This window comes from Phacochoerus africanus, chromosome 11 (assembly GCF_016906955.1).
Source record: "Phacochoerus africanus isolate WHEZ1 chromosome 11, ROS_Pafr_v1, whole genome shotgun sequence".
In the NCBI taxonomy this organism is placed as follows: Eukaryota; Metazoa; Chordata; class Mammalia; order Artiodactyla; family Suidae; genus Phacochoerus; species Phacochoerus africanus.
This window is the reverse complement of record NC_062554.1, coordinates 31,053,385-31,074,550: the sequence shown is the minus strand read 5'-3', so window position 1 is coordinate 31,074,550 and position 21,166 is coordinate 31,053,385. Positions and strand designations below refer to the sequence as shown.

The following is a 21,166-nucleotide window of genomic DNA, read 5'->3' as shown; positions in this document are numbered from 1 at the left end:
CTTGTATCTGCTACCCCACACTCCATCTCTCTACTGTTTTGATTGTTCTCATCAACATTACTGATATTTGTGTCTGTGTAAGCTAGTGCCTTACTAGATACTTTTAATATACTATTTTATAGGGACATAAAAGATAAATCCCAGTTAGACTTTGTCTAAAGTAATCAAAGCTCTACTAACAATTTTTCTTTATAATTCTTTAGTGAAAGACAAGATATCTTAAAATTTGTTTTAAAATTAAAGTTAATTTTCCTTATGAGGTCTTTAGAAACATTCTATCAGAGATACTTTATTCTGAAAGGCATGAAGAATGCTATTTTTTTCCTAAGTTAGAAAGCAGATGGGTATTTATTTCACACATAGACATCAAAAAAGCATTAGGTCAAGTTAAGACTATGTCTTTGTAAAGTGTAATTTATATTTCAGATGGTGAAGGGCAACAAGTTTTTAGGAAGTTCCTTGTAACTAGAGGTACCTTATCACTGGAGAAAAAGAGGATGAGCCAGTCTATTCTGGATTTTATGGATCTGTTATATTGAATGAGTACATAATTAGGAGAAACTAATTGCCTTAATTTCATGGTAACTTGAAGATGGGTGCAAGGGTTGCGAGCAAACCGAAGCATCTAGACACCTGTATGTGCGGAAAGAAGGAGAAAAAGTTCTGAAAATAAATAAAATGAAAGAATCATTTTCAAGGAAATGATTTTATGATGTCTAGGTAAATGAATCACTAAGAATTCTACTCAAGCAAGCAACAGTGGTTAATTCAATGCACTTTAAAGGCGATTAGGTATACACCAAATAGAATTTTGACTCTCCAATATTCTTACCTGCTTCATTTGTGCGGATCATTCGAGACGGGGTACTAGGATCTCCAGTCCCAATAGGATTGGTGGCCACCACTCTAAATTCGTATTCCACCCAGGGGTTCAGGTCCACTGCCATGGCTGATTCCATGTCCCCTGTTATGATTTCTGGAACTATAGAGAGGAAGGAGATTTAATGTCTTTAAGAGGACTGGAAATGCTTACAAATTGCCATCAAAGATACCACAGGCACAGATGGAATGGCAGGCTGATGCGTATTTCCTTATAACATGTGGTCATTGTGTCACCTCTGGTCTCATTAATAAAATTAAAATCAATCTTCAGAAGTAAGCACTTCCACATGTCAAAGTCTGTTATAATTAGAATTCATTCATCTCATCTTTACACATAGATTGACATAATACAACTTGTCATTATCTACATTAAAAATAATTTTGTCAACCCCTCAGCCCCAGATAAGAGGTCAACTAGTGCTCTGATTTAAACAAATAGTTTTTATATTTCTAGAGAAATTTCTTGAGAAGTCTGCCTCTCCCAGTTCTGGCAAACATACTTATTAACCACTTGGCAGTTCCAAGGAGCAGATTAAGAATATACCTCTCTAATTTAAAAATTCCAGTTTGTGGTTTCTAAGTGGAAGCTCTGAACTCTCTCCTTGGAGTGATTTTTGTGGTATATTTAGATTTTATTAAAACATAAAATTGTGTGTCAATATAATTACCATGTAGTAAAGTTTTTTTTTTTGTGTGTGTGTAGCGTTTATGCTCTGTGTGGGACTGCTGTTGTGTTCACTCATCTCTGCTGTCTAGGAAATATTTGGGAAGAACATTTGTTACAGGGCTGTAAATGGGGAATGTGGAGAACATCCTCATGAAGTGCAAACATCCTCTGGGTATATATCAGCCCTGGATTTCTGTTTAAGCATGGCAGGGTGTGGCAGTGGGGCTCTTGATTTGGTGACTTAGTGCTTTTTTACTAAGACAAAGTGGAATTAAATGTGTCTAGGATTTCCCATGAAAATCTCTTTAGAAATGTAACAAGAGAATGTTACTAAATATTCAGCTCCATGAAAGGTGAATGATCAGAGCATAGGCCTTGTGGCCTGCCTGACAAATCTCATAGCCCTACAGAGCTGACTTTTTTAAACAGTGAAATGAAGATATGAAAAGAAGTCTGCCCCCTTTTGCTGAACTGGCAAATGAGTAACATCCTTGGAGACTAAGAGGTAGGAGAAAAAAGCCACAGTTCAGTCCATAGCTTGGTGGAATGCTGAGCTATGTCTGCCAAAGATAAATATGGGAAGAAGAGATCCCAAGACACTCAGCCCTCCCTAAACTCCAGCATACACTGAATCACCAGTACTTGCCTTGGGTCCATCAGGACTTAACTGTTTCATTGAGTTCTGTTTATGTCAGTCACTTCAAGTACTCCAGACGTCTAGGTCATCCCTCATATCTTTTATTCTAATCCCCGTAGAATACTGCACACTTCCTTTTTCTGTCTCAGTTGCCTTCCTTCCCTACTGTTTAGAATCCCTTTTACTACTGCCTTTGGAATTCATAATCCATCATTGTCAAAATCCCCACATACTCATTGTTCTTTTTGAATATTCTTCCAACTTTTCACTCCAATAGAGAATTGAATCCCCTCTGAGGCAGCTTGAAACCTCTCAAGGTTAGCCTTCTTAAGACAAAATAGAGAAGAGAAGACATTGTCTCTCTCCTCCCTACGTACACCTCAAATATCACTAATATAAGCATGCAGGTATTTTTCCTGCTTGAAAACAAAACAAGACAAAATAAAATTACCTCAAAAGTTCCTCTCCTTCCAGCCTTAACCCAGTTTCTTTGTTTCTTTTATAGCAAAACTTCTTGAGGGGTGTGTCTTTATTTGTTGTCTCTAATTATTTTCTTTCCATTCTCTCTCACTCCAATCAAGCTCTTACCTTCAGCATTCTACCATATCTGCTCCTGTCAAGTTTACCAAAGGTCTCATTGCTAAAACCCTATGGTCAGATCTCTTTTCTTTCTTCTTCTTCTTCTTTTTTTGGCTTATTTTTTGTTTTTTGTCTGTCATAGGGCTGCACCCATGGCATATGGAGGTTCCCAGGCTAGGGGTCGAATCAGAGCTGTAGCTGCTGGCCTATACCACAGTCACAGCTACTCCCAATCCTTAACCCACTGCACAAGGGCAGGGATTGAGCCTGCGTCTTCATGGATACTAGTAGGGTTCATTAACTGCTGAGCCACGTCAGGAACTCCAGATCTCTGTTCTTTGTCTTACTTGACCTAACGTCATGCTTTGACACAGTTAATAATTCCCTGCTTTTTGAAATACTTTTCAAAACTTTTCTTCTCCTTCCTGATTATTCCTTATCAATTTCCATTGCTAGTTTCTTTTTATCTCCCAGATGCACCCTAGTTCTGTTAACTCCCATCTTTTCACTTCATGATGAAAAGTCTCATGGTTTGAAATACCGTCTATATGCTGATGACTCCAATATTTTCAGCCATGAACTTCCTCCCCAAACTCCAGATTCATATATCCTATAGCCTATCATACACTTCTATATAGTGTTCTTAGCCTTAATTTCTCTCACTTACTTCTGTAGTATGCCTCACTCAGTGACTGACAATTGCTTATCCAATATTTGGGGGAGCATCCTGGATTTCTTTCCTTTTCCCCTCTCCAGCTCCAAATCATGAGCAAATCTTGACATCTATGACTTCAAACTACATTGATTTCTCCACTTCCATTTGTAGCAAGATTTCTTAAAAGAGTTGTCTATATTTTCTCTCCCACTTTCTCTTGAACCAGTTCTTGTGAAACTTTAGTTCTTACTCTTTAACTGAAACTGTTAATGTCAAGATCACCAATAACCTCTGTAATGCTTAAGTCAATGATCAATTCTCATTCCTCACCATACTCGCCATATCAGCAGCATTTGGCCACAGTTGATAACTTTCTCTTCCTTGATAAATTTTATTCTTATGTCTGCCTGGATATCACATTGTCTTTTCCTTCTAACTAGATGGCTGCTTTCCCTCAGTGTCCTTTCGATGGCTCCTCTTCTCCACAATTTCTTACTACTGGAATGCTGGAGGGCTCAATATTCATACTCTTTTATTTTTTATTTTACGCTTATATCCTTGGAGATGGCATGCATTCTTGTGATTTTTGAATGCAATTTATATACCAATGATTTCCCAATTTATATCTTTATTCTAAAGCTCACTCTTAAACCCCAGGCTCAAATATCCAATTGCCCTTTCAATATCCTTAGAGGCTCCATCTCCAAGTATAGACACACAGGGGATTAAGGTTCAACATATTAATTTTGAGGTGACACAATGACACAATTCAGTCCACAGCAGGTTGGCTGCAGTTTTTAATTACCTTTAAAATTATTTTTTAGTGGAAATATATTTACTGTACAATATTATGTTAGTTTTAGGTTCACTATATAATGATTTAACATTTGCATACATTATGAAGTGCTTATCCTGGTAAATCTGTCCCTAAACAAAAATATTACAATATTATTGATAATATTCATATGCTATATATTATATTCCTCTTTTTTTTTTTGGCTACACCTACAGTATATGAAAGTTCCTTGACAAAGGATTGAATCCAAGCTTCAGCTGTGACCTATGCCGGAGCTGTGGCAACACTGGCTCCTTAAATAACTGTGCTGTGCTGGGGATCAAACTCAGCAGTGACCCGAGCCACTACAGAGACAATGCCAGATCTTTAACCTACTGTGACACAGTGGGAACTCCTGAAATTTTAATTATATCACTAGAGATTTGTACCTCTTAAACTCCTTCATCTATTTCACATCTCCAACCCCAACCTTCTGGCAATAACTTGTCTCTTCTCTGTATCTAGGAGTCTATTTCCATTTGGCTTTGTTTGTTTGTTTTTTAAATTTCACATATAAGTGATATCATGTGGAATTTGTCTGTCTTTATTCATTAACAAAGACCTTCTGGATTCATCCATGTGTCAAATGGCAAGATTTTATGATTATTACAGGTAAATTATATATATATATATAAACATATGCATACACAAATTTAAAAAATGTATTTATCTGTTAGTTGACATAGGTTGCTTCTATATCTTGGCTGTTATAAACCATGTTGTAATGAACATGCAATGCACATATCTTCTTGAATTAGCGTTTTTTTTCATTTGGATAAATACCCAGAAGTGGACTGCTGGATTGTATAGTAGTTCTATTTTTAATTTTTGAGAAGCTATTATTGTTTTCCCTAGTGGCTATACCAATTTACACTCTTACCAGGAGTACACAGAAGTTTCCTTTTCTCCAGGTGCTCACCAACATTTGTTACTTGTCTTTTTGATAATAACCATTCTGACTAGTGTGAGGTATATATCTTGTGGTTTTAATTTGCATTTCCTTGATGATTAGGGATGTTGAGTACCTTTTCCTGTGTCTGTTGGCCATCTGCATGTCTTCTTAGGAAAAAAATCTGTTCAGTTCCTTGACCGATTTTTAGGTCAGATTATTTGATTTTTTGACATTGAGTTGTATGATTTCTTTGTATATTTTTGGATATTAACAACTTATCAGATAAGATAAGTGGACTGACCCAGACTCCTTTTAAATTATTGCCTCTGCAATGAGACTTGAAGCATGAGATTTTGTGTGCATGCCCTTTATGAGTGGAGTCTGTGTCCTATGGCCCTCCTGCTCTCCTGGATGCAAGCCCCACTGGCCTTCAAAGCCAGAAGTTCTAGGGACTCTTCTTCCAGGTGCAGGAACACCAGGGGAGGGATCCTGATGTGGGGATTGGAATCTTTGCTCTTTGGAGAGAACCTATGCAATTGTGATTATCCTCCCACTTGTGGTTGACATACCTGAGGGTATGGGTCTTGACCACAGTGTGTTTCTGCCCCTTCTTCCCATCTCGTTGTGACTGCTCATTGATATCTTTAGTTGCAGAAAAATCTTTTCTGCTAGTCTTAAAATCATTCTCATAGATAGTAACTCTGTAGACAGTTGCAGTTTGGGGAAGTCTGTGGGAAGTGGTGAACTAAGGATCTTACTCAGCTATCTCGGCCACACGTCTCTTGCAATTTTTAATGGAGTGGCCCATATAAGCCTCATTAAGAAGGTACATATGAGTGAACTTCTGATTGAAGTTTGTGCTTAGTTATGTCAATATCTGGAGGAAAGCATCCTATGTAGAAGGAACAATTAGTACAAAGGTATTAGGTGCTAATGCAGGACATTAGAACAGTGAGTCAGGACCAGAGTGAGCTTTAGGGAGAATGATAGCAGACGAGTTTATAGAGAGATTGGAGGAACCAAGCCCTCCAATATTGGGCTTTCATTCTAAAGGAAATTTAAGAGATGCTGAAGAATTTATACTGTGTTATAATTTAATTTAACCCAAGAAATCTTGAAAATAGGAAGTAATTAAAGTTAAATAAAATTGTAAGGATGGGGCACTGATTTGATATCTGTGGAATCTAAAAAAAATGATAAAATTAACTTACATATAAAATAGAAATAGACCCATAGATATTGAAGACTTAAGATTAGTGATGGATCAGTATAACAGAATCAAGAGTTCAAACTACAGACTCGTCTTTTTTTGTTTTTTGTTTTTTCTTTTCTAACATATTTCTGCATTAGAGCATGTCTCTACTGAAAGTGATTTAGATAGGAGAGCAACTATGGCAACAAAAGACCCACTCCCCAAGAGGAGATGGTGTGGCTCTAGAAGGTCCCTAACACAGACATGAATGAATTTGTGGTCAGTTTGAACTAAGGGCAAAGCCCAGGAACCATTTAAAATAGCTATGTTAAAAAGAGTTCTTGTTGTGGCTCGGCTGTTTACTACAAACACTACTAGTGTCCATGAGGACACAGGTTCCATTCCTGGGTAAAGGATCCAGTATTACTGTAAGCTACAGTGTAGGTTGCAGGTGCAGCTCGGATACAATATTGCTGTGGCTGTGGGTAGGCCAGCAGCTGCAGCTCTGATTAGACCTCTAGCCTGGGAACTTCCATATGCTGTGGGTGTGGCCCTAAAAAGACAAACAAACAAACAATCAAAACCTAGCTATGTTAGAGCATGGAAAGTTGAAGACTGCTCCTTGGCAAGCTTGCCTGGATGATGGCATGCTTCTGCCAGTAGTTGCAAGAGATGCTGAGTTTTAGAGACGTGTGTGACCACTTTAGAATAGGTGGCATCTTGCTAGAGATCTGTTACTATCAAGGGCAAATAAAACTGATAATATATAGAACTATACTTCTGAAAATATATATATTTACTTATAAATACAGAGCTCTCATTGATTTTTATAAGTACTTGCTGAACTCAATTTAAAATGAACCCTCTACTCAAAAATCTTTCCAGTATAATTCAAATGTTACCAGTATCATTAAAAAAAATGTTTCTAATATAATTTAAATTATACTAGAAAGATAAGACAGCAACTTTATATTAGGGATTTCTAAAACAAATAAATAAACCTCCAAAATAATATTTATTCCAAACATTTAAGCTCTCTATGCATACAACACACACACACACACACACACACACACACACCCCTCTTTCATTTTCCCCTAGCTTATGCCAGAGAATTTCAAAATTTATATATGTGTATATATATATATATGCACATATATTTATACACACCCATGTACCTATCATTATCTATCTATCTGTCAAACAACAAAAAGTAGAAACATGTGAAGCATGTAAGAAATCAAGGAATAAGAGTATTCAAGGAAAATTAGATGGCCTGTATTTCCATATCATGTGTTAGGGCAAGAAACAAAGGAACATACATGCGGACTAAGAAAAGAAACATAGGCATGTGTTACAATGTTCCATTGCAGACTAAGAAAAGAAATATAGGCATGTGTTACAATGTTCCCACAAGGGAAACTTCCCAGGAAGTAAGTACTGTAGGTAGTGTGGCAATTGGACAGAGAGCTCAGCCACAGGCAGGAGGATGAATTTGCTGCACGCACAACACCCAAACGGAAGGTAAATCCAATTTCTGGCTGTAGAGCAAAAGTTTTGGCCTTCACACTAAGGATGACATGTGAGTATCTTATAAACAGGTTACAAGAATTCTTGTCTAAACCTGTTTATGTGGTTTGGATCTATGTCCTTTCCAGAATAATCTACTCAACACAGAGATTCCCCCAATTTCTTGAGTCTGTAGATGTATCACAGGGTTAAAATGGAACCAAGAATGAGGCTAATGCCTACAATTATATATAGTAGAAAATAAATGCATATACATGTATAGTTCTCAGCAATGGTAATCAAAAAATTCTATTAATTACCATAGGAACATATAAAAAAAACCCTGAATTATATTTTGCCTGTGGATGAATATATTTCCTCTCCCACAAATTATGAATGTTTACACAAAAATAAGTTTCTCCTCAAATTAATTTTTGAAAGCAATGAAACAGACCATTTTACTCTTGCAACATTCAGATTAATTGAGCTTTATGGTTATTGCACTCAGATATTTTACTGATTTTATATTTCACTTCTATGCAGGTAAATCGATTTAATGTTTAGATGGAAAATAAAACAAAATCACAAATCCCTATTCAGTATGGAAAGCTACTTCTGAAGATTACATTTTATAGATATAGTATGTTTTTCAAATACCAACATGTTAAATAAGTAATAACTATCAAGTGAGTGTAATTTCACATATCCCTGTGGATAGCCACATTTGGAGAGAGAAGGAGAGTTTAGTTATATAAAGAAAACCATCAGGGAAGAAAATGATTTTAAAAATAATGCAACTATAATGCAGACATCTTAAAAGTAAGCACTAAAGTGCTGCATTGTTTTAAATAATGCAATTTTATGTTAGGTTTTCTTTTTATAAATAAAACAGATGTGACTATATAGTAGCAGAAGGAACTGGAATAATGGAGCAGTTCTCTATCTGATTGTCTTGGTAACTATTTGAATCTATACAATAAAATTTCATAAAATTTTATGGAATTATATGCACAAAAAATTCATATGAAAACTGGTGAGATCTGATGAACTGTGGTATAAGGCATTATATCAACATCAGTTTCCTGATTTGATCATTATACCACTGTTATGCAGAATGTTATCATTGGGGGGAGCTGAGCGATGAGCCCAGAGGAGATCTTAGTACTGTTTTTGTAATTTTTATGTGAGTCTAAAGTTAATTAAAAAAAATTATATATACATATATATGTATATACATATATATGTGTATGTAAATGATGTAGTCCTTTTCTGAGAAATGACAAAAGAAAAATGGCTTTATAAAAAGCAGCAAACAATGGTTAACATTATCATTAATAACAAAATTTTCAGAATCCAAAATAATTCTACTGAGATTGTTAGCAAATATAGCTCATGATATAGGAAGCTGTTCTGGTTGTGTCTGCTGTTGCCTTAGAGCCTCTCACCTGTTTTGACTGTTTGCCAGCCCAGGGAGAACGGGCTGCGAGCCTGCAGATTGTAGGAGGAGATTGGGCTGTGGTTGTCAGCGGCTGGACTCCATGAGAGTGTGGCTGTGCTGTCAGTGATTTCCTCAACGATCACTATCCCTGGTGGGCCTGGGGGACCTACGTGCAAAAGAGAATGGGTAAAGTTGAGGATAAGACATGAGAAATTCTATTTCCAATAAGGACCCAATCACACTATGCAATCATCTTTAATGAGATGCATATTTAGGAATGAACATTGACAGTAAAAAGAAATGGGATGAAAGTTGGTTTCTGTGATTCCTATGGATAATTTAATTATAGTTTAGTTTTTTTTCTAATACTTTGTGCTTGGCGGCAACTACCAATTAGCACCGTGTTTTATAGAAAAAGAAAGAATACTTAGAAACAAACACAATTATTTGAATGTCAGTATCAACTATGACTGTTAAAATTAATCACAGCTTACAGAGGCAGCAACAGAGAGTGAAAGGCAATGGTATCATTACTAAAAGGATACAGGTATATGGGCCTAATTTTCATGTTCAGGAAACCCACAACATACAAATAAAACAAATAATGTGATGTGCCTGTCAAAGAACTTAAACTCTAACAGGGAAAAAATGAAAGGCTCTAACAATGAGAGATCAGACCAAGGAAGGGTATCTACTACAAGTGAGGCATGGAAAAATGCTGTGGGAAGTTAAAAAGAAGGTGAAATTGGATGATGATGATGATGATAATTTTTGTTGGGGGTGAGAGGGTGGTGAATCAAAGAAGATTATTTCCCTTTTGATCATGAAAAGTTGGTATAGGAGTGAGATGATCAAGTGATGAGTACATAGACTCTAGCTTCAAGAAACAACCATGATCTGATGTGAGGAAAAATATACCTTTGCCTTATTACTTCTAAAATAGTGATTTCTAATAGCATTTAAAATAGGTAGAGTGTTTTTAATTTAGTGGCTAAAAACAATGTCATCGTTCATATTAACACTCTTCTATTTCCTAATATGGGCAACTCAAGCTGCAAGTATTCCTTTTATTTTTAATGAAAAAAATCTCACCTTTAAATATCAAGTTGTTTGCTGACTTAGTCCTTATGTAGCAAGTTGCTCTCTGGATTTGGTTGAGTATGAAATCTGAACGTTAAGGGGTGATCTAGACTGTAAGAAGCTAAGAAATGCTGGATTGCTAAAGAGATGGAGACAGTCAGTAAAGACCTCTGAGTGGAGAACTTTGATAAGGAAGGGACAATGAAATTGACAAAGTGTTTAAAAGCATCACCAGGAGTTTCCGATTGTGGCTTAGCGGGTTAAGGACCCAATGTTGTCTCTGCGAGCATGTGGGTTCAATCCCTGGCCTTGCTGAGTGGGTTAAGGATCTGGCATTGCTACAAGCCACAAGCCACAATGTAGGCTGCAAATGTGGCTCAGAACCAGTGTTTCTGTAGCTGTGGTGTAGGCCCCAGCTGCAGCTGTGATTTGAACCCTAGCCTGGGAACTTCCATATGGCACAGGTGGGGCCATAAAAATAAATTAATTAATTAAAAAAATAAAATCATCACCAGGCAAATGATATTTTTAGGAACTGAGAAATGAGCTTTTTTTTTTAAATCAAGAGTGAGAAGAACTAGGAAGTTCCTGTTGTGGCTCAGCCAGTAGAGAACCCCACAAGTATCTATGAGGATGTGGGTTCCATCCCCGGCCTCACTCAGTGGATTAAGGGATCTTGTGCTGCCTGGAGCTGCAGTGTAGGTTGCAGATGCGGCTCAGATCTGGCGTTACTGTGGCTGTGGCTGTGGCTGGCAGCTATAGCTCCAATTCACCCCCCAGCCTGGGAATCTCCATATGCCACAGGTGCAGCACCACGCCCCCCCACCCCCCCAAAAAAGCCAGAGTGAGAAGAACCAGTAGTGGATAGCAGAGACCAAAGACTTAGAAGACAAGGACTATTCCATCAGGAAAGTGACAAAAGATTGGGACTGTGGGAAAAAGTACAGAGGATAACCATGAGAAGTGGCAGTTTTCAGTCTGAGAGAAATGAAGGAGGAAGTGATGAATACAGAGAGAAAGCGTTTGAGATGCAAGAAAGGAGGTTGGGAGAGCTCATTTGGGAAAGTTCTCAGTTTTTCACTAAAGAAGAAAAAAAAATCTACAAAAAGTGAAGGTGATTGGGTAAGATTGGGACTGGGAGTTAGAGGAGAATGGAGAATGTCCAGATAAGCCTGTGATAAAAGAGGGAACACATGAAGAAGAGTGAAATATAAATATTTTAGAAGTGGCCTAGATTTCAAAATTTGTTCAAGAGCATCATTTTGAAGTGGAACTTATCAACTCAGCAAGGTTAGGTTAGAAAGCCAGGACCAGACCCAGAGAAGGTGGTTAATTGGGTCAATTCAGGTTTAGTTTATAAATTCAGTATGACTTATCATCAAAGATTCCAAAGGTATGCATGGCTATGGCCTCAATGTGGCGTAGGGGGTCAAGGGGAGCCAGAATGGTACTGACAAATTAGAATAAAGAATGGAGCTGAGGAATCCAGGTTATTACAAGGGGACAATAGAAAAATAAGAAATCATGGAGTTCCTGTCATGGCGAAGTGGAAATGAATCCAACTGGGAACCATGAGGTTGCCAGTTTGATCCCTGGCCTTGATCAATGGGTTGAGGATCCTGTGTTGCTGTGAGCTGTGGTGTAGGTCACAGAAATGGCTCAGATAAGGCATTGCTGTGGCTGTGGCCAGCAGCCACAGCTCTGATTAGACCCCTAGCCTGGGAATCTCCATATGCCACAGGTGCGGCCCTCAAAAGACAAAAAGACCAAATAAATAAATAAATAAATAAGAAGAAGAAATTGTGAAGGGGAAAGTGTGAAATTTGTGATTTAAGTATAGGGAACTGGATGAGAATTTGTGTTTACATGGAATGAAGTGGAAAAAATAACTATTAGGTCAAAGGACTTATGGAAGAATATGTTTGATGTGTCACTGATATGAATGCTCAGAGTATTAAAATAGTAGCTAAAGATGAGGTGTGGAAAGTAAAAAAAAAGTTCAGGTGCTGAACTTGTCTAACAAGTTGTTAGACTGCAGTGACAGGGATATGGAGGAGTGACCATAAGGATAATGATATAATAATGATAAGAATACTAACTGTAATAATAATACTAATGGCTACCATGTCCTCACTGTACTGTATTAAGTCATTGCATTAAGTATTTCGCAAACATTAACTTGTTCACTTATTTCTATGTAACCATGAGGTGGGTATTATAACCCCATTTCATAGAGGATGTAATGGAATCTCAAAGAGATTGGTCAATTAATAATAAATAACGTAATTAATCAGTAACCTTGCTATGTTAGATGTTATGCTAGGCAGTGGTACCATTCTAGTGAGAGTTATTTGCCCAAGTCACTCTGCTAGTGAATGGCACAGTGGAGATATGAATTCAGATCTAATTGTAAAGCCAGATTTATTCAAGGAAACAAGGAGTAGAGAGGCTCTTTTTCCTTTCACTGTTAATTCATGGAGTCGTTTCCATTCAAGGAATGAAAGAAAGAGAAATGCGCATTAGGGAAGAGCACATTAAACTCATGTACTAGAGGTAGAAATGATATTTGAAGGAAATGTTCATGACTTTGTGGCAGCTATTAAGCATGAGATAACCACTAATTCTTTCTTCCTACTTATGCAAGTCATTCACTCTTTGAAAGGTGGAGCTCATTCTTTCACAGCCTTGAATGTGGGCTGGCTACACTCATACACTACAGGCATACACTGATGATATTGTGGGTTTGGTTCTAGACTACTATAATAAAGTGAATATTGCAATAAAGTGAATCACACTTTTTTTTTTTTTGGTTTCCGAGTGCATATAAAAGTTATGTTTACATTATACTAAAGTCTATCAAATGCACAATAACATTATGTCCAAAAACAATATACTTATTTTAATTAAAAATACTTTATTGCTAAAATATGGTAGCCATCACCTGAGCCTTAAGCATGTCACAAGGTTTTGGCAGGGGGTGGGGCTTGCTTCAATGTTGATGGCTGCTGACAAGGTGGTTGGTGAAGGTTGGGGTGGCTTTAGCAATTTCTTTTTCTTTTTTTTTGTCTTTTTGTTGTTGTTGTTGTTGTTGTTGTTGTTGCTATTTCTTGGGCCGTTCCCGTGGCATATGGAGGTTCCCAGGCTAGGGGTTGAATCGGAGCTGTAGCCACTGGCCTACGCCAGAGCCACAGCAACACAGGATCCGAGCCGCGTCTGCAACCTACACCACAGCTCATGGCAACGCCCGATCGTTAACCCACTGAGCAAGGGCAGGGACCGAACCCGCAACATCATGGTTCCTAGTCGGATTCGTTAACCACTGCGCCACGATGGGAACTCCCTAGCAATTTCTTAAAATAAGACAACCCTGAAGTTTGCTGCATGAATTAACTATTCCTTTTATGAATGATTTCTCTGTAACATACCATGCTGCTGGTTAGCATTTTATCCACAGAATTTCTTTCAAAATTGGAGTCAGTTCTCTCAAAACCTGCCATGGTTTTCTCAACCAAGTTTATATAATATTCTCAATCCTTTGTGTTCATTTCAAGAGTCTTCACAGCATCTTTGCCAAGAGTAGTTTCCATCTCAAGAAACTACTTTCTTCTCTCATCCATAAGAAATAAATCTTCATTTATTAAAGTTGTATCATAAGGAGGTAGGAGTTTAGTCATGTCTATAACCTATGTTTCTAATTCTATTTCTCTTACTGTTTCTACCACATCTTCTTCCACGGAAGTCTTGAATCCTTCAAAGTCATCCATAAAGGTTGGAATCAACTTCTTCCAAATTCCTGTTAATATTGATATTTTGACTTCTTCCCATGAATCACAAATGTGCTTAATGGCATTTAGAATGGTGAATCCTTTTCAGAAGATTTTGAGTTAACTTTTTCCAGATCCATCAGAAGAATCATCTATGGCCGCTATAGCCTTATGAAATATATTTCTGAAGCAGTAAGATTTGAAAGTCAAAATTACTACTTGATCCATGGGTTGCTGAATGGATGTTGTGTTAGCAGGCATGAAACCAACATAAAAATCTTGTTGTCCATCATCAGAGCTCTTAGGTGACCAGGTGTATTGTCAACGAGCATTGATAGTTTGAAAGGAATCCTATTTTTTTCTGAGCAGTAGTTCTAAATAGCATGCTTAAAATATTCAGTAAACCATGTTGTAAACAGATTTGCAGTCATATGTGCTTTGTTGTTCCATTTATAGTGTACAGGCAGAGTATATTTAGCATAGTTCTTAAGGGCCCTAAGATTTTTGGAATAATAAATGAGCAGTTGCTTTAAGAGAAAGTCACTAGCTGAATTAGCCCCTAACAAGAGAGTTGGCTGCCTACTTGGCTTGAAGCCAAGCACTGATTTGTCCTTTCTAGGTATGAAAGTCCTAGATCTGGATTAGGTTTTGACTCAAGGGAATGTTGTGGTTGATTTGATCTTCTATCCAGACCACAAAACTTTTTTTCCATATCATCAATAAGCCTGCTTTGCTTTCTTAGCATTTGTGTGTTCACTTTCATTTCCTTCAAGAATTTTTCCTTTGCATTCAGAACTTAGCTAACTGTTTGGTGCACGAGGCATAGGTTTCAATTTATCTCTGCTCTTATATGCCTTCCTCAGAAAGCTTAATTGTTTCTAGCTCTCGGTTTAAAATGAGAGATGTGCACCTATTTCACTTGAACATGTAGAGGCCATTGTGGGGTTATTAACTGGCCCAATTTCAATATTGCTGTGTCTCAAGAAATAGGGAGGCCCAATGAGAGGAAAAGGTATAGGGGGACAGATGGTCAGCAGAATAATGAGAACATATAACATCTATCAATTACCTCTTCCTTCTTACATGGGTGGGCGATGGCATGCCAAAAACAATTGCAAGAGTAGCATCAAAGACCACTGATCACAGATCACCATTACAAATACAATAATACTTTTTTTTTTTTTTTTTGCCATTTCTTGGGCCGCTCCTGCGGCATATGGAGGTTCCCAGGCTAGGGGTCTAATCCGAGCTGTAGCCACCAGCCTACGCCAAAGCCACAGCGACGCGGGATCCGAGCTGCGTCTGCAACCTACACCTCAGCTCACGGCAACGCCCGATCGTTAACCCACTGAGCAAGGGCAGGGACCGAACCCGCAACCTCATGGTTCCTAGTCGGATTCGTTAACCACTGCGCCACGACAGGAACTTCCATAATAATACTTTTAAAATTTCTTGCAGTAATTTTGTAAGAATCACAGAAATGTGACACAGAGACACAAAGTCAGCAAATGCTGTTGGAAAAATGGCATTGATAGGCTTCTTCAATGCAGGGTTACCACAAACCTTCAATTTGTAAAAAAAAGAAAAAAAAGAAAAATGCAATATCTGCAAAGTGCAATAAAGTGAAGTGAAATAAAATGAAGTTTGCCTATATGTGATCCCAATGACAGCAGTGGAAGTGACACACCATGACTTTTGAGGCGAAGTCCTAAGAAGCTTCACAGCTTCATCCCGTCTCCGGGAACTCTCATGGAAAAATCCAGCTGCTTAAAGCCCTATTAAACTGAGTCTACCAATTCTGGAGGAAGTCCAAGCTAGGCATTTGTAGAATTCCATGGGGAAAGGGAGATTCAAGTTGGCCTCAGCTGTTCTAGACATCCCAGCCTAAGCACCAGCTATGTGATGAAGCCTTCAAATGACTCCAGCTTCAGCTACCATTGGACTCATGTACATGAGGGCCCCCAGGTAATAATCTGGCTATGCTTATCAGCTGCCAAAACCATGGGAGCAAATAATAGATGGATGTTCCTAGCCATTAATTTTGGGGAAGCAATGGATAATTGGAACAGACTTCAATATAGTTTGATTTAAGAGCATGTTCATAAGCAGGGAGTTTTTCAGGAGGATCTTGAAGATGCTTTGGAAAAAACTTGAAATTTAGTTTTTGTATTTGAATAGGGATAATTACCAGCATAATTCATTTGAGTTCTTCCATATTGTTCCATTTATTCTATTCCATTTTATCCATTCTATTTATTTACCTCTTCAAAAAGCATTAACAACTACCTATGTGTGAGGCATGATAGGAGATACTATGAAAAATAACCATTTGTTAACATAAATAAAATAGTTTTCCTTCTGAGCATTAAATATCTGTAAAACATTTAAATTAGCTCTCTTAAGAAAGGTATATTTGTTTTAATAATTGGCAGTAATTACTCTAAGTATTTTTTTAAAAAAAACTTCAGCTGGAACCAAAAATGGTATTTATATTATAATTAGTAAATAACCAAGTATTTTTCTTTATACATGGCAATTTTCCCAAATACAGTCTTTAGCAAAATAATCAGTGACAGCAAATAAGATTTATGTACCCAGGATACTGATTGTGGCTATGCAATTATTTATAATTACAAACCATTGTAAATAACTAATTGTCTAATAATCATGTAATTTTTAAGTCATAAAATCTTATGATAAAATATTAGGCAGTCATTAAACCGGCTATTTAATGATATGGGAAATGTTCACAATATAGGAAGTGAAAAAAGTGGAATGCAAAATTATATGTTAATAAAAACGTATAAACAGTAATTTGCCAAATGTGCATAGCAAAAGCTTGGAAAGAAATGCATTAAAGCATACATGGTGGTTATTGCTTGGAGCTGAGGATATAAATGATTAAAATTTTATTCTTTAGACTTGTTTTGATTTTCCACTTCTGTTCAATAAGCATGTATTACTTCTAAAATTATTTTGAAAAGCCATAAAACATATGTACATACATATATTATAAAATTATTTTTAAAAGTAATTTGAGATATGTATATATGTATCAGATATGTATGGACTATTTTAAGTAATTCTGTTTAACTAAACATTTGCTAAATGCCTACCTAGTACGTGTGGAAAGCACAATGCTGAGTGGTGGGAGATGGATTAAGGAAATGGTTTATAGGAGGACAAAATAGAGTTCCAATCCCAGGTGTGTTTAAAATCTGGATAGAGAGATGAATCTTTCATAAAAAAACAAATGCCAGGCAGTGATAATGTTATACATTAGTACATTTTACATCTCATTACAGCACTTGTTACATTGGCTATAATTACTTTTCTGTAATTTCTACTTGTCTGAATATTCAACATGGTAATGGTATATATTAAGCCCTCAATAAACATTTGTGGAAAAAGAGATTAAAGGGAGAAGGGAGAGAAAGGAAGAAGAGATGTGGAAAGACAAAAGGAGTTACGTTTCGAATTTGCAATGTGGTGTAACAACACGTTTAAAGCATGGTTTAAAATAATTATCATATAAGACAAAGATCCAATACGATAGATCCTTTTTTGTTGTTAAATCAAAATGTATTTAACATTTTTTTTCAGCTAAATTTAAAGTGGTAATAAAAATGACAGACTAGGTTTATGAATTGAGAAAATGAAGCTTTTCATATGATTTAATACTAAGGCTCATCATTATTAGAAACTTAGAAAAAGTCTAAGGATAAATAATTTTTCTAAAGCCTTATAAAGCTGAAAGATTGTTATCAATATATTACAGTAAAATATTGTAGAAAATTAGAGATGTGATTTACCTTTTAAAACACATTAAGTGAAATTTTCAACCATAATAAAAATGAAAAGTTTATGGTTATATTAGTATTGCTTTATCAATGCTCTATTTACAGAGAAAAATATATTTAAAAATATTTTTTAAATTTTTAAATTTTATTATTTTTTATTATAGTTGTTTTACAATGTTCTGCCAATATCTGCTGTACGTCAAAGTGACTTAGTTTTATATATATATTTTACAAAAGTCCAGGACCAGATGGCTTCACAGGCAAATTGTATCAAACATTTAGAGAAGAGCTAACACCTATCCTTATGAAACTATTCCAAAAAGTCACAGAGGTAGGGACACTCCCAAACTCATTCTATGAGGCCACCATCACCCTGATACCAAAACCAGATAAAGATACCACAAAAAAATAAAATTACAGGCCAATTTCACTGATGAACATAGATGCAAAAATCCTCAACAAAATACTAGCGAACTGAATCCAACAATACAGTAAAAGGATTGTACATCTGATCGAGTGGGATTTATCCCAGGGATGCAAGTGTTCTTCAATATCCTTTAGAAGGAAAATGAGTGAAGCAGGTGTTGGCTTTAGTGTGGGCAACCAGTGGAGGGATATTTCCTGCTGAAAGCAAATTATGACTAATGTGGTAACAAACAGGAAGCTGTGCACTGCCTTCCTGTGAAATCACTGTCCATTCTCCTTTTAGAAACAACTGGTAGTGCCAGGCTTGAGAGTTTTTGTGGTGTGACTACCCAATTCTTTTTGAGGACTAATAATTTAAAACAACTTACTAATGCAGACTGACTCCCCATGGCAAGCAACTTTCCTGGCTTCTTCTCACCTTGATATCCTAACATTTTCTGCCCAAGTCTAAACCTAATGGTTCAACAAATGTCTCCATTGGCATGTGTTGTTTTTAAAACAAATCTATTTTGTAAAAAAAAAAAAAATCAATCTATTCAGCTTTTTTTTCATTTTTATTTGATTTGGGGGACCTATTTTCTCACATATAAGTTATTAAATGGTATTCAAAATATTAAAGAGATCTTTGCTTTAAATTGTTTAAATTAAAATTAAAAGTTAGATATGAAATATGCTATGATTTTTTAAATTGGTTCTGTTTTCAAGCCCATGGATATTGCTTAGGGGCAGACACATCTTACTTCTAAATACATGTAGGCACATGAGGCAGAAGAAAGGAAAGCAGATGTGGCAATCAGCACAGTCATGAGCATGCCCTTCTAATATCAAGTAAAGAGATTTAGCTATTGTCTGATAGATTAGACTACTGCAGAGAAATAAACTCAATCTCAGGCCAGGAAGAGTATTTGTTATTTTTACTATGTAGTTAACTGCATGCAATGAACCACCCAGTACTTAAGACCATTTTGTGTAGACCCAGTTTAAAAGGCCATATATAAATAACAACAAAGCTTTTCATTAAAAAGTCAATAATGTGAGTAGGTTTTCTGTAGCACATCACATATTAATAATTAGTAATAAATGGTTGCTGGGGTTTTCATCTTTAGAATAAAATTATGAAGACTTATGATATACCCTTATTTAGGATGTTATTGATAGTACCTTTATTTTCATGTAAGAAAATGTCTCCTAGCATATTGTGACATACTGGGCTGGCAAAGTCCAACTTCACATAGCATTGCATCTTTTTTTCTTTGCCTTCTCAGATACTTCCTTTCCATCATTTTGTTTTTCATGGAGTTGTGAGAGTACTCTCAAATTTCTTTACTATTTACATACCTAATTTAGGTGACCCTTTCTTACTGTTCTCAATCCTATGAGAATAAATAACTTTTTTAAAAAACTAGGAGTAGTAAAGGATGGAAATGAGAGATCTTTTTTCAACAGCAATTTCATTTTCAATTAATTTGGTAAAGTCACCATTTATTATATCTGTCTGTCTATCCATCTATCTATAAATCTATGTATCCACATATCATCATCATCACTATATTTATTATTATCACTATCTACCTATCTATCCATCCATCATCATTATCTAGTACCTCAGTATGAAATTCTTGTCTCTCCTCACTTTGCCCACTTAACACCTGCTTAGGTTTCAAATTTCAAATCTCTGCTCAAGTTTCACTTTGGAGGAAACACCTCTGGCTGTCCTGCTTATGAAAAATCACTAGATTATATACATTCATATAGTACTATGTATCTTTCATTCATAGTTGAAATCATAGTGGAAGTTTTCTACTTTTTTGTGTGACTTTCCTATGAAGGATAGATTTCCTCTTTGAATTTGAGGTATAGGATAGCTGAAATTGTGCTTATAATTTGCTTACTATTGTATCTCCACTGCTAGAACAGAGCTTCTATATTGATAACACTTATTGTGTTATCAATATAGAATTTACTAAATGACTGGAGTGAATAATTTTTATTAACAGGTTAGCATAGTTGTTGGTATTTTTAAAAGTATTTTCACTTTTGACCAATCAAAATATGACAAAGAGTAATATATCTTTACAAAAACATAGTGCTATTCTGAAAAAAGACTCTTACTATATATTAATAAGTTGGATTGCACTTATGTAGTCATTTTGTTATATTCTCTTAATTAGATACCCATCTGATCACAGTGTTTCTAAATAACAACAACAATAAAGAAGCTATTAGTGTCTTTCAACTTTTGACAGGCAACAAAATCTCTGGTAATTTGTAAAAAAAATGTAGATTCCTGGGCTGTATTCAATAGCTAGTGAATTTCAATTTCCATGACTAGAGCTTCAGCATTGTATTTTGTGCAAGTTGTCCAGGTATGTTTATGAAAACTATATTTCAAGAAAATTGAGCTAAAGAAAATGGATTTTGATAAAGAGTCAGAGGAATCATTTCAATTTTGATTTTTTGATGTAAGAGCTTTATGCAAGTTTCTGAATTTTGGGCAAGTTTCTGAACCTCATTAATTCTTAGTTTCCTTACATTTTATAAAGGAAATGATAATATCAACATAATGTTATTATTGTGAGAGTTACATAGGGTGATGTATGTCAAAGTATTTTGTAAATAGCTATACCAGCACTGGTTAGGCCTTTAACTACCTCCATAACTGACAATGTCATATGATCTCACAATGCTTCATTTTTTACCAATAAAAATGAGAACCTAGGTACCACATTTGATTTATCAAAATAAATAAGGATAGGAGTTCCCATCATGGCACAACGGTTAACGAATCTGACTAGGAACCATGAGGTTGA

The 21,166-nt window shown here is 36.1% G+C and overlaps 1 protein-coding gene across 1 annotated transcript in view; it reads right to left on the bottom strand.

Annotated features, from left to right (window-relative positions):
- CNTN5 (contactin 5) overlaps positions 1-21,166 on the bottom strand; it is a 435,777-nt gene that overhangs the window by 59,656 nt on the left and 354,955 nt on the right. The window contains exons 15-16 of the mRNA XM_047754347.1: positions 9,294-9,452; positions 833-982 (exon numbers count right to left, since the gene is read on the bottom strand). Of these exons, the coding sequence (XP_047610303.1) occupies positions 833-982; positions 9,294-9,452 (309 nt within the window). The remainder of the gene's footprint in view (positions 1-832; positions 983-9,293; positions 9,453-21,166) is intronic.